Below are 13,550 nucleotides of genomic sequence, written 5' to 3'. Positions count from 1 at the left end.
CTTGCCAAATCATAAATTTTCTTGCAAATTTGTCGACAAAAACAAATTTAAATTTGGCGGTAACATCCCCCCGACCCGTTGCCAAGTAAAATGTTTGACCTGGGATTTGCCGATGTCAGCCTTGACATAGGTTTCATCATCGATCAGGAGACACCCGTCGAACTTGGTCAGCATCTGATCGTATAGCTTCCGAGCACGAGTTTTGACCACACTATTCTGTTTTATGGTCTGATTTGGCTGTTTGCTAGCTCGATACGACTTGATTCCTTCTCGGAGTTGAATTCTCCTCACGGTACTATCGGCAGCACCGAATTTTCTGGCCAAATCGCGGTCCGACAGATTAAGATCTGTCCTAAATCCGTCAGATCTAAATCCTGGTCCGAATGATTAAGATCCTCTAAATCGTCTTCAAAATCTTACTACTCACTTTCCGGTCGACAGTTCCACTACGACGAGTGGCTTGAGGTTTCCGAATCGTCGTCGATGTTTCTTTATACCGTTTGATAACGCACCATACGGTATTTCTGGAAAATTTCAGCTTTTTAGCTAGCCTAGATGCAGACCAATCGATTTTACAAATAACTGTGCACAATTTTTTCCCTTCTTTCGGCTTGTATATTGATTGTTTACTAATTACAGTCGATTTGCGGAATGTCAAAAATACATACGTCAAGCTGACAAAATGCCCGACACGTGGACGCCAAGAACTTCCAAATCCGTCCACCAGGAGCGCCACAATATGAGCAAAAGTTTGTTCCAATTCTAAATTAAGCAAGCTTTAGTATTGCCCTCGACAGTGGCGTTGGCCCGACGTTCAGGGCAGTTACGGTAGACGTGTCCAGTCTGGAAACAACGAAAACATCCGCCGGATGGGCGCTTAGGTCGCGGGCACGCGTTCTGAAGGTGTCCGAATCGGGAGCAGTTGAAGCAGCGGATGGGTTCCTGCGATGGGCGGGGCCGTTCCATACGGCTGTTCGTTGTGGCCCGGGCATCAGCGTAAGGAGGCTGGGTGGTGCAAAGATGACGGCAAGATTCGAAAAGTTTCAATTTCTTCCGGAAGTCGTCCATCGTAAGAGGCATGAAATGCAGACTCGACGTAATTGACGGGCTTCCCAAGCCGTCGATGACGATCGGGATCAGTGCTGAATCGGCGATACTGGCTTGGTCTGCGATGCGCTGCATGTCAAACAAGTAGTGCAGGGCGGATTCCTGGGGCCGCAATCGACGGTAACGAAGTTGGCGATAAACAGATTCGGGCGTAGCAACGACGTGAAGATTGTCGATCAACTCTTTCTTCAACTCATCATAAGTGGTGACAACAAGTTCTTTTGCGACGTTAGCGGCTGTGCCGGTGAGGAGCCGAAGGGTGAAGAAAAATTTATCTGCATCGCGCACTCGGTAAAGTGCAAAGAGACGCCCCAAGTCGCGGAACCATCGGATGACATTGGGGTTCTTATCGACGTCGAGTGGCTCGATGAAAGCTTCAAAGTCCTTTACGCAAAGGGCGGCTGGCTGCGGCGTTTCAAGTTGGTGCACCTTTTGGCGTAATTCAGCTAGCTGCTGCTGCTGTCGCAGCTTCTCAAATTGGGCCTCGATGTCGTCAGGGCCGCGGGGAAGGGCGGCGGCTACACCTTGGGCGGAGGACAGATTAGCATTGGCGTCGGTGGTGTTGTTCGTCGAAGCGGCATCATTAACGGCGTCAGCGCCATTTTCATGAGGGTGATACAAAATGGCGGCCTCGGGATGGTTTGCGCAAGCGGAAACCGATGCCATGGCCGAGGTGGTGGGCTGCGCTGCACTGGGGGAACGAGCGACCAGCTCGAGGGAGGCGTAAAGTTGCCGAAGTTGTGTGACGGTGGCGGTATTCGGTACGTCGACGTCGGCTTCGATGAGCGCCCGGCGAAGTTCGTCTTTGCCTACCATTTTATGAAATGGCGTTATATCACACGCACACACGTACACAGACACACGTATACCGGCTGGTTAAGCGGCTTGCAGGCGGTTTGTAGGCGACTTTTTGTTGGTTATCCCACTTCTGAGATGTAACGACCAAGCGTTTTACGGGTGGCGGAAGGTTAATTGGCCGTTTTAATAATATTTAGCACAATTCGGAAGAGCACACAATTAGTTAAACACAGAAGTCAGTGGCTTACGTCTGTTCAGTTCAATGTCGCGCCAAGAAGAGAGCTTTATTCTATGACAGTTCATCTAGCACCCCGGGTGCTCCAGCGGTCAAGATATAACGCGTTTATACCGCTGCGTCGGGATTCAGGTTGAGTGCACAGTGGGCGATATTAGGACGTATATATATATATATAAATATATATATACATATATATATATATATATATATATATATATATATATATATATATATATATATATATATATATATATATATATATATATATATATATATATATATATATATATATATATATATAGATGTATATATATATATATATATATATATATATATATATATATATATATATATATATATGTATATATATATATATATATATATATATTTATATATGTTGTTAATATCATCATTTTTTATATCATTATACCTTAAATTGTTTCATTAAATTTTAGTTCAAGTTTCTGTTAATTTTGTTTTGAACATATGTGATCTGAATCGTAATGAAATGTCCATCACTCATCTTTTCCAAATTCAGTTAGACCATTTCGCTTTGCTTTGAATTCTAAGTCAGAATGTATGGGGTGCGCGGTACGGGTAAGAAGAACATAGGGGCGGGGGTACAAATAAATGCATCACAACACCAATGTTTGGGTGAGACGGTGATGGTGTGAAACGCTTCTTGCTTCAAGCTCTTGCGGTAACAGCGTTAAAGGCAACAACAACAACAGCGAATAACGCATCGCGTAGAAACAAACACACCGTTCGTTGGTATGTCAGGGGGGGAAACAACTGGAAAAGCTTAATTCTCTCTCAGCGATGCCGCTTGGGATCAGCTGTTCTTGCTCTCTCGCGTTTCTTTCGGTTTACGCTGCGCTGTTGCCGCACTGCGCTGAACACCCCCTCCCGCGCGTTTTTTCGGTTTGCGCTGCGCTGTTGCCGCACTTTGCGCGTAGCGCTGGACACCCCCTCCCCCTCGTTTCTTTCGTTGCGCGTTGTGCGCTGTGCGCTTTCGTTCACTTTGATTTGCAGCGTAATAAAATCGCATGCATCGAAATAAAACTTAAACACATAAAACTCATTTGATATTTTAACACTTTATTGAAACTTAAGGCACAGTCCCACACATCGCTAACCAAAATCTTGCCACAAAACCACACATATTTTTTATTATAAATAATATTAAAAAATCGTCACTTCAAGCACCCGCCTTACTGCCTGTATGTTGTGTATGTTGAATACTGTAAAAAAGCATTGAAATAAAGCAGCATAATTTAATACGACCGAGGCCTTAATAATGTGAATTGAAATAAATAACACTTCAACACTTCACTTCAAATTACATCGAACGCCTGGGACTTAGGCTAAAACGCGCGCGGCCTCACACTGCGAAGGCTTGAACTGTACTGACGATTTTGTGTGGTAGCAAGAAAGGGAACGCACGAGGAACACTCGCTGCACTAGTGCGAGCGAGACACCGACACCAGCAGGCCGCTGCGAGAAAACCAAACTGAGCGCGCTGGCTGAAAGTGAACGCACACATTCACACATGTGTGATTGTGTGAGTGCGAAAACTGTGTAGAAACCAAAACACGCTCTCGCCGTCGCGTTATTCCGCGTATTTCCAACCGTCTCCCCTTGCTTCTACATGCCCCTCGCCTGAAAGACGCACACTTTTACATTCTCTTTGCTAGTAGGGTAACCATTGTTTTCGTAAAATCAAAAATAATTTCTTTGGGAAATATTCGTTTCTTTTCTAATTTATCATCAAATTTTACCATATTCGTTGGGTGTATATTGGGTTAACGGCATCAAATGGAAGGGGCCCCTCAATCGACGGGATCATCAATGGGGCCCCCAAATGGCCGAGGCAATGGAGATAGTTATTCGTATTATGGCTGTGTATGGCTGTATGTACATGCAGCTGTAACAGTTTTTGATCTTGTTGTATTCGAAAAAATTGGAATAGTTGATAAATAAAACCATATATAAATTAACATGGTCCATAGGTTCCTTGCGCATTTCCATACCCCCCCTACCACTCCCCTTCTAACTTAAACCTTTCACATTTCCCCTTGTCTTCGGTCCACAAACTTGATGTGGTCGATTAGGGCCAAGAAAGAAAATTTAATTTTTTGCATTTAAAACACATACACTCCACTATCCCAGGCCAGGAATGTGAATACCATTTTTCGTGTGAAAAATCTGTCTGCTTTCGGCACACAATCGCAAAGCGGTAGCAGGGGCTCCGTATACAAGAATAGGACGGTTCATCCCAGTCAAGAGCGCACACAATGACATCGATTTAATCATTTCTCGAATGAAACCTCAACCCACTGAATCACTATTGACCAAATGACCTTCCTAGGCTTTTTAAAGCGAAAAAGTGCTTAAAAGTTATAGGCGAGGTGCTTTAAAGTTTAAAGTGCTTGGTGTCAATTTTTCCTGCTAATTTCTCCGGCTACGAGCCGGTGTATTGAAATTTTGTGTAGGGGCCTTTAAATTTTTGTCCGTGTAAGATGTGTGCTTGGCCGGTCTCGTAGTACAGTCGTCAACTCGTGCGACTGAACAACTTGCCCGTCATGGGTTCAATCCCCAAATGGACCGTGCCGCCATACGTAGGGCTGACTATCCTGCTATGGGGGGAAATCAATTAGTCACTGAGAGCCAAACCCACAAGTGGTGCAGGCAGGCCTTGACCGACAACGGTTGTTGAGCCAAAGAAGAAGAAGAAGAAGATGTGTGCTTGTGGCTGTTGTAACGGGTTTTCTTTGGTGGTTAAACGCAGCGTTCTGTTGTGTGTTCTGTGCATTGGATTTAGGTTTCATTCGAGAATCGATTTTTTTTTCTCGTGCACCGACCATCCACACCAAGACTCCAAATGGACGGGGCCCCTTATTGACGGGGCCTCCTTACTGACGAAGCCCCTTAATCGAAGATTCCACATAATCGATGGGGCCTCCTACACCACCTTTGAGTTTTGGCTTCAGTATTGCTGTAACGGTTTTTGATCTTGTATTCACGCAAAAAGTTGTGTGTAAGTAGTGATAAAACATCATTTTAATATTAACATGGCCCAGATCCCCTTTGGACATATGAATAGCACCCCGTTCCGACTTCTCCCAATTGTCAGTTGACCACAAAAGTTAAGTAGGGCCCCGAGTAAAAATTTAACATTTTGCCTTAAAAGCAGGCACGTTCCACGATCCCAGGCTTGGGATGTGAATACCATTTTTCGCGTGAAAACAGCTGTCTGTTTTCAGCACACATCTGCAAAACAAGTATAGGGGCCCCCAGCCAAGCACAGGCACGTTTCATCCAAGCCAAATTGAAAAGCGCACACATCGATATCGATGGAATCGATTCTCGAATGAAACCTCTACCCACTGGAGCACCGTTGTGTGCTTGGTGTTTGTCAATTTTTCCTGCTAATTTCTCCGGCTACGAGCCGATGTTTTGATATATTGTTTTGGGGCCTTTAAATTTTTGTCTGGGTGTGTTGTATGCTTGTGTTGTTTAATGGGTTTTCGGTGGTGGTTAAGCGCAGCGTTCTGTACATTAGATTTTAGCAGCTAGTGTCTCTGCGTGGTTTGGGTTTTTCGTGCACCGGCATCCTCACCAGCAAAAAATGACGGTTTCTCGCTCTGTCCAATGCTTTTCGCCAATGATGATGAAATGGTATTGTTTTGAGCTGTACGCGCGTGTCGCAGCGTTCTTCGCTTGCGACTATGGTAATAGAATTGGCAGATTTCTTAGAACATTTAATGTGCTGCTTTGAGTTGTATGGGGCCCCGGTTTTCTGCCTCGACAAAATACAGTGAGTGAAGCGATGGGACAAATGAATTCATTCAAAATAAGTCTTAAATAAAGGGGGGAGGGGATGGGGGGGGTAGAATTGAGACGAAGTCGAACATCCACAATGATGGGGCCCCCTAGATCGCCGGGGCCCCTGGCGGCCGCCCAGACCGCCCACCGTTTAACGCGCCACTGTTGGGCTGGTAGCTTGTGCACAACGTGATGACAATTCTCAAAATGGCACCAGAAAAAACGCTTCACTCTGACGTTTCAACTGTTATAATAAGCTTAAACTCTGCAATATCGCTTGCTCTTTAAGCCAGTTTTAAGCCTGCTCTTTAAGCTTCCAGCAACTTGAAAAACGCTAACAATCTGCTCGAAAATGTCACTTGGGTAGCTTCATTGCTTTGCTTAATAGATGACGTATTACGTATTACAACTCATCATTATATTGCTGTCCTTTTCTTGCAATGTATGTGTACAATGTGTTGTGCAACAAGTTTCATCTAATCATGACCTATATAGCCTTCTAACTTTCCGAGCAAAATCTATATGAATAGTCGTGTGGTAAGATACGTGGGTATCGACACCAACGACCATTACTCGAATCTCACTTGCTTGAGTGCTGGTGGCTTACATTGGAGTTTAGTATTTAAACAATCGTCTCGCCGTTCTAATTCTAGTGATGCATAATTTCAATGCGAAATCATACAACAGTACAGAAGAAATGAGAAAGCTCTCCTCCAAGGGAGGAAGCTCCACTGGTTAAATATCTCACAAACAGATGGTGCCACCAGCTTTTTGCTATTTTTAGAATGCGTGAGTCGTTCACCGTCTGCTAAATGAAGTCTTTCTATATTCCGTTTAGGTACAAAGCTTGAGTCGTTTAGAACCCGTTTAGTGGTCGTTTAGTGGATTTGTGGCACTTGGGAAATTGCTTTAAATATTTTTTTTGTACATATTAATTATTACGTTTTCTTTTAGTTCGTAATGTAATACACTTAACACACGCGTTTATTTATACAGCTAACAGGATACTTTTATTCCGATACTTCCTAATCGCGTTCCTACTCGCTTGACCGCTTATCCGAGAATGCCTTCACGATCCCTGGCTAAACCCGAACAAACTCACGCTCCGAGGCGCGCAGCTCCTGAGCTCCTGGCGTTTTCTACTCGTCACAACATCTCCCCTTTTTAGTTCATACGATACGGTGCAAACCTTCGTGGTGCCGATCTATTTCTAGAAGAACGACGAGGTGCAAGTGGTTGGGCTTCGCGATGACAAAGGGTATGCTGCGTCGGCCTTGATGTTGCTATTGTTGGCTGTGACGCGCTTTCTGGATGTAACATGCACGTCGAAGGAGTCTGCGGTATAGACGTACATGCAACGGGTGTATCAGCCTTGCTAGGATTGATCGTGGTTTGCGGCGGTAACGGTTAATTCCACGTTTCGAACAAAACACTTAGAGGGATGCTAGCCAATGACCTGTTTTCAGTGTTTTCATAAAATCGTTGTCTTATCTGGTTCATATGACACCTCCTAGTACGCCGAGGTCTAACTATAACTTCGAGGGTTTCTAACTATAACCGCAGATATCCATTTCCAATTGTTTCGGCTATACTCTTTGATAAATACTAGATTGTTTTGTTTGAATAATCTCGTGCTGTTGTATGTGGTAGCGGTCGCCTAGTCTTGTCTTGGTAGCGGCCGCAGTAACTCAAAACACGTACTAATATGTCTTCCAAACATAAGCTCTGCGAGTGATTTGTTCTGCTCTACCTGAGGATTTAGAGTTGTTATATACGTTTGCAGGAATATGTCGATTGCCTCTTGTAACGCCATGCCACCAATTTTTATCTTCCGCAATGCCATTTAAAACGAATCCACAAAACGCTCGGCCTGGCCGTTTGACTGAGGGTGGAACAGCGCTGTTTTCATATGATGCACACCATTTTTCAAACAAAAATCGCTGAATGCTTCACTGGTAAATTGCGTACCATTATCTGTTACTAAAGTCACCGGCATGCCAAACCGGACGAATAATCTTCTCAACATGGTTATCGTAGCTGTTGATGTACTTCTCGGTGTATTCTATATTTCCGGCCACTTAGAGTGTGCATCAACCACAATCAGAAAATATTCCCCATCAATGGGTCCTGCATAATCTACGTGTATGCCTATGGAGTCTTAGTTTTACCCCAAGCCTGTGGAGATTCATGTGGTGATGATTTTGCGGCAGATGCACACGATGGACATGTTGTGACATACTTCAATATATATCTGTCCAAAAATGGCCATTATATATAGCTTCGTGCAACCGACTTCATTCTTTGCATACCTGGATGACCCTGATGCAATTGTTTGATGATGATGATAAATCCCACCTCTTACCCCAACACAGGTTTGAGAAGGACGGAAGTATCCTTACGATAATATTACTCTAAGGTAGTTTTTGAATAAAATAAAAATTTACGAGCAAGTGGTGGCATCGGACGTCATTCAAAAGAATCTACCAAGTCATACACACACCCAAGACGACCGACGTAGTTTCATCAAGAAAAAACGGGTCAACTCCATCGAACACATCAGGACATAACTACGACATGCATATGGCCAGTTCCACTGGTGCCACACCGGCTCCAGGGCACTACCTTCCGAAGCAGTAGAACCTAATGTATTGGAAATTATCAGGACACACTGCAACATGCATATGGCCAGTTCCGCTGGTACCAACGATGGCACCAGGGCACTACCTTCCGATGCAGGAGAACCTAATGTATCTGGAATTGGCCACTTACAATCATCAATGAGTGAATCTCGCTGTGACCTCCCAGACATGCAACAACGCTCTCGCAATCTTTGTGGTATCACCACTCTCTCCCCGAAAAGAATACAACCATCAATAAGCGTTAAAGCATCCTTTCTGCTATTAAGACATGTTAGGGTAAATGTACCAGTATTGGGCAGGTTAGTGAAGCAGTATCACTAAAACAACTCGTTCACTTACAATGTTTATTATTTTTCTTGAAAATGACATTATTATGGACGATAAACTATCGTATTACGTTGTGCTATTTTTTATTTGGCGATTCAAATGTATTTTTTAGAGTTATTTCTCGAGCCGCAGAGCTGAGCGACTTCTGAAGGAAATGAGGGAAAGAGATAGCACATGAGCATGCTTCGAAAGTCATTTTGGCAGACAATGGGCCGAGACGTATGAAGCGCCCGGATGCGGGGTGGAAGAATGGTTGCCAAATTCGTATGTGACGTGAAAAAAGTAAACAAAATAGAAAAGCGCCAAAACAAACCGATTTTTATAATCAGTCTTAACGCATGAACACGCATTACTCCCAAAAACGCATTGAAACCCTTTCTTTATTTGTCCAATAAAGAAATACAAACCAATTTTCTTTGCGTGCAAGCACAATTCGTGATTTTGCGGCAAAATTTTGTTTTATTTGTTTATTTTTAGGTTATTATGATCATGGATAAGGCCCAACAAGCACATGCCATTCGGAAAAATATACAACCGGCAAAGCAATATGGACATGTTTGGAATAGGAATGGGAAGCAGAAAACAATTTAGCAACAGCTTCTATATCGACTTCAAGCCAGGAAGTTCATGGTGAGTACATTTGGTGCTATAGTTTTTAATATAGGACGAAAGCGACATTGAAAATTAGGATGAGTATAGTGAATTTGATAGAGCCCACAAGAATCAAGTATTTGTTGAAACGATGCGATTGTGGGCTCTGAAACATCAAATCACGCATGCCGCTATTAATGATTTCTTAGAAGTAATACTAAAAACAACTGATTTTTGTGTTCCTAATGATTCCAGGACATTTCTGAAGGCTCCTGTAGGCGTGGGAAAAGAAATTGAAAATTTGGCTGGTGGACAAATATGGTACAAAGGAATAGATAAATCTTTGCAAGAACAGTTTCGGTAGTAACATCAATTCAACTGTTACCCTATTTCACTAGCCATTAATGTTTTTGTTTATTTCAGCACTACTCCGCCTCCTGTAGATTCATTTGAATTGAATATTTCTATGGATGGTATTCCTCTGCATAATAGCGGAACTATCCAGTTCTGGCCCATTTTGATGTTGCTGCATGATATTCCTGACAAATTAAATTACCAGCAGAATTTCAGAGAGCAGTAAGGTCCCTTAAATGATTAAAATTTTGGAAGGCGTCCGAATAACGAACCTTCCTACATCACATCAGCGTTCCTCTTCTAAAAGGCAGAATAAGTGACAGGGCATATCACCATTTTAAACTGTTGGTTGTAGCTATTACAATGTTTTCCACTAAAATTTATCAAGACTATTGGAAGTACGCGGGGTCATTATTAGATCAATTTGTTCAGAATTTAGCTCAATCTACGATCGTAAGTTTATGACTTACAATGTTCATACTCTATTGCATGTACAAGAAGATGTAGAAAATATCGGACCCCTTCCAACAATTTCAACGTTCCCAGCCGAAAACAAGTATCAGCAATTTAAAAGATTTGTCAGGACAGGGAATAATTGCTTGAGCCAAGTCGTAGGTAGGATAGGCGAACTGTGTAGAATTGAAACAAGTACACAGAAAACAAAACTAACTTATCCATATATAAAATTTAGACAGAAAGAGGTAATTTTGCACGTGAAGTCAGATTTTGTTTTAAGACAGGGAAATAGAAATGCATGGTTTTTAACAAGAAATTTATTTATTTATTTATTTCTCATTTAGTATCTTGCATAGATTTGCTGGGACACGTACTTATATAATAAATCCTTAATTCATCTACAAACATTGCTACAGCGCTATCAATAAGGAAACGAGAGACAATTGGTTTTAAACTGAGCTATACCGCAGAAATAATGAAATAGTTCGTTACATCAAGGCAACCGAATTATCAGGAACGTTCGTTATTGAGGGGCACCAGATTTTAAGGAAAAGGGCAGCTTTCACGTATCCATGTAGTTCAGAAGTAATATTTAATTACATAGCTAGCGTAGACGATTTATCATCTGAAATAGTTAGGATAAATGTTAGGGATGTTAAATGCAAGTTTTTAGCGATATCGTTAGATGGAGGAGTATCTTTTCATTTCAGTCCTTTAACGCACATGTTTCAAGAGTAGCTAGTTAGATAGTGCAATAGAAACAAACAAAGAGGAGCTTTTTTCAATGTTTAAAATTTTGTTTGTATTTTTTTTTCTTTTTCAGCAGGCTAGCAAATGCTAAGATACTTCATGCGTATCTTTAACTCCTATCCCAACCTCCTCATGGTGCTAGCTGGATTATAATTGAAGAATGCAGATGTATTGCTTCACAATTATAAACTAATAGGGATGGAGGAACTTTTTATATGTTACTAAATTTGGTTCATAAATAAATGAATCACTTGATTTCATTGATTAATAAGTGTTTATTTTTTTTATATTTCTGTGAACGTTTACCAATTTACTTATAATATTCTAAGCTTCTAAAGTGAAATTATTTCTCGCAACGTTTTTGTTTCATTTCTTCTCTTCCCGTGATCCATTTTACTCACTAAAATCTTCTTCACGTAGTCGTCATTTAATTGAAGAAATTTGTTTCCTCCAGCAAATTTGATTAATACGAATACATTTTCAAAGGCAGCAAATGCGACTTTTTGATTGGGACGACCAATCCCTGACCAACTACATTTTGAAAGAAATTCCCTAGTAAACAAGAGATCTATTATTTTGTCAAGTCTTTCTTTAACATATTTTTATATGATCAATTGTATACAAAAGTGAGCATAATATCTCAGCCATATACGTATTAACTTCTAAGTTAGCATTAAAGGCTTCTAACTCTTCTTTTGCATCAATGGCAGTGATGGCTGTATTGCGTGAGGTTATCCCAGCTCTCGGATTCATTGCATTAAACATAATTTTGACCTCAGCAAGAGTCTGCTTCGATAGCTTCATAAGAATATCCACTTTTTTATCAAGTGAATTATTATGCGCGCCGGATCATGAAGATGAACCAGGTAAAGACGGCAGACTGGGCGAGGATGACGGTCCGGAAGAGGATCGCTGTCCCGGCATGGCCGACGAACTGGGTATAGATCCTTTGAAAAGAAATGTACCGGAAACATCAGTGATGGGTGGCGGTGACAATAGGACGGTCAACAATGACGGTCCAGAAGAGGATCGCTGTCCCGGTATGGCTGATGAACCGGGCATAGATTCACCGAAAAGAAACTTACCGTAAACATCACAGATGGGTGGCGGTGACGATGAAGCGGTCAACAATGACGTTCCGGCAGACGATCGCTGTCCCGGCTTGGCTGACGAACTGGGCATAGATCCTTTGAACAGAAACGAACCGGAAACATTAGTGATGGGTGGTGGTGACGATGGGACGGTCAACAATCACGGTCCGGAAGAGGATCGCTGTCCCGGTATGACTGACGAACCGGGCATAGATCCACCCAAAAGAAACTTACCGGAAACATCACAGATGGGTGGTGGTGACGATGGGACGGTCAATAATGACGTTCCGGAAGAGGATCGCTGTCCCGGTATGGCCACCACCAACATCACAGATGGGTGGTGGTGACGATGGGACAGTCAACAATGACAGTCCGGAAGAGGATCGCTGTCCTTGTATGGCTGACGAACTGGGCATAGATCCTTTGAACAGAAACGAACCGGAAACATTAGTGATGGGGGGTGGTGACGATGGGACGGTCAACAATGACAATCCGGAAGAGGATCGCTGTCCCGGTATGGCTGACGAACCGGATATAGATCCACCCAAAAGAAATGTACCGCACACATCACGGATGGGTAACGTCGACGATGGGACGGTCAACATATCTGACGAATCGAATATAGGTGGTAGTGACGATGAGACAGTCAACAATGTCGAAGCAAGATGTTATATCTTTCGGATATCTCTAATGAAAGTCGACCACTTTGCTTGGTTGTTCGTACGCGAGAGAGCGTGCCGCCAAATTCCTCTTTGTATTTTCCTCTTCCTTCACTTCCATATCTGTCGCCGCGCGTCAACTGTCACAGCGGTTTACACATCGTGGTTGGATACGCACGGTGTGTACGAGGTGTATATAACATCTCTCCCCTTGACGACTGAAAACAAGGATCCGGATGATTGCATTGAAATCATCTTCCTTGCAATCTGCTCGAACGTCTCAGGTTCACTGCATCCTGACTTCTTGTAGGTTGTGCATCTGTCAGGTTGTTGTTCGAATCTGGTAGGTCCTCCCCCACACCCATCATTTGATTAGTGTGCCGTTCCCATACTCTGCCATCATCGAGACGTACCGAATACCGCAGTTTTCCTAACTTTTCCATCACTCGTCCAAATTTCCATTTGTCCGACGATAGGTAGTCTCGCACTCTTACACGGTCGCCATCAGAAAATTGCTTCGTATGCAAATTTCCTCCATTATGCACTTCATTCGAAGGTAGCATAAGATCAATACGTGACCTTATTTGACGACCGTAAATCAGTTGTGATGGTGTTTTACCTGTGGAAGGATGAATCATTTTGCGAAAAGTGATAAGTATGTTGCATAGACTAAGATGCAACTCAGACTTTGAACATTTCAAAGCCTTCAGCTTTT

The 13,550-nt window shown here is 42.7% G+C and overlaps 1 protein-coding gene across 1 annotated transcript; it reads right to left on the bottom strand.

Moving 5' to 3' along the window:
• Positions 1-11,368: 11,368 nt before the first annotated feature.
• On the bottom strand, positions 11,369-12,890 carry LOC121589555 (cell wall protein RBR3-like). Its single transcript, XM_041908552.1, has 4 exons — positions 12,706-12,890; positions 12,411-12,597; positions 12,171-12,272; positions 11,369-12,032 (listed from the first exon to the last, which is right to left on the bottom strand). The coding sequence occupies exons 2-4, from the start codon at positions 12,502-12,504 to the stop codon at positions 11,935-11,937; spliced, it is 294 nt and encodes a 97-aa protein (XP_041764486.1). The 5' UTR covers positions 12,505-12,597; positions 12,706-12,890; the 3' UTR covers positions 11,369-11,934.
• Positions 12,891-13,550: the final 660 nt, after the last annotated feature.

This window comes from Anopheles merus, chromosome 2R, assembly GCF_017562075.2.
Source record: "Anopheles merus strain MAF chromosome 2R, AmerM5.1, whole genome shotgun sequence".
Taxonomy (NCBI): domain Eukaryota; kingdom Metazoa; phylum Arthropoda; class Insecta; order Diptera; family Culicidae; genus Anopheles; species Anopheles merus.
This window is presented reverse-complemented; position numbering and strand designations above follow the sequence as displayed.

Coding starts and splice junctions, on each gene's coding strand:
- LOC121589555 (XM_041908552.1), bottom strand. CDS start 12,504: ATGTTGGTGGTGGCCATACCGGGACAGCGATCCTCTTCCGGAACGTCA. Junction 12,273..12,410: donor ACCCATCTGTGATGTTTCCG/GTAAGTTTCTTT, acceptor TTCTGTTCAAAG/GATCTATGCCCAGTTCGTCA. Junction 12,033..12,170: donor ACCCATCTGTGATGTTTACG/GTAAGTTTCTTT, acceptor TTCTTTTCAAAG/GATCTATACCCAGTTCGTCG.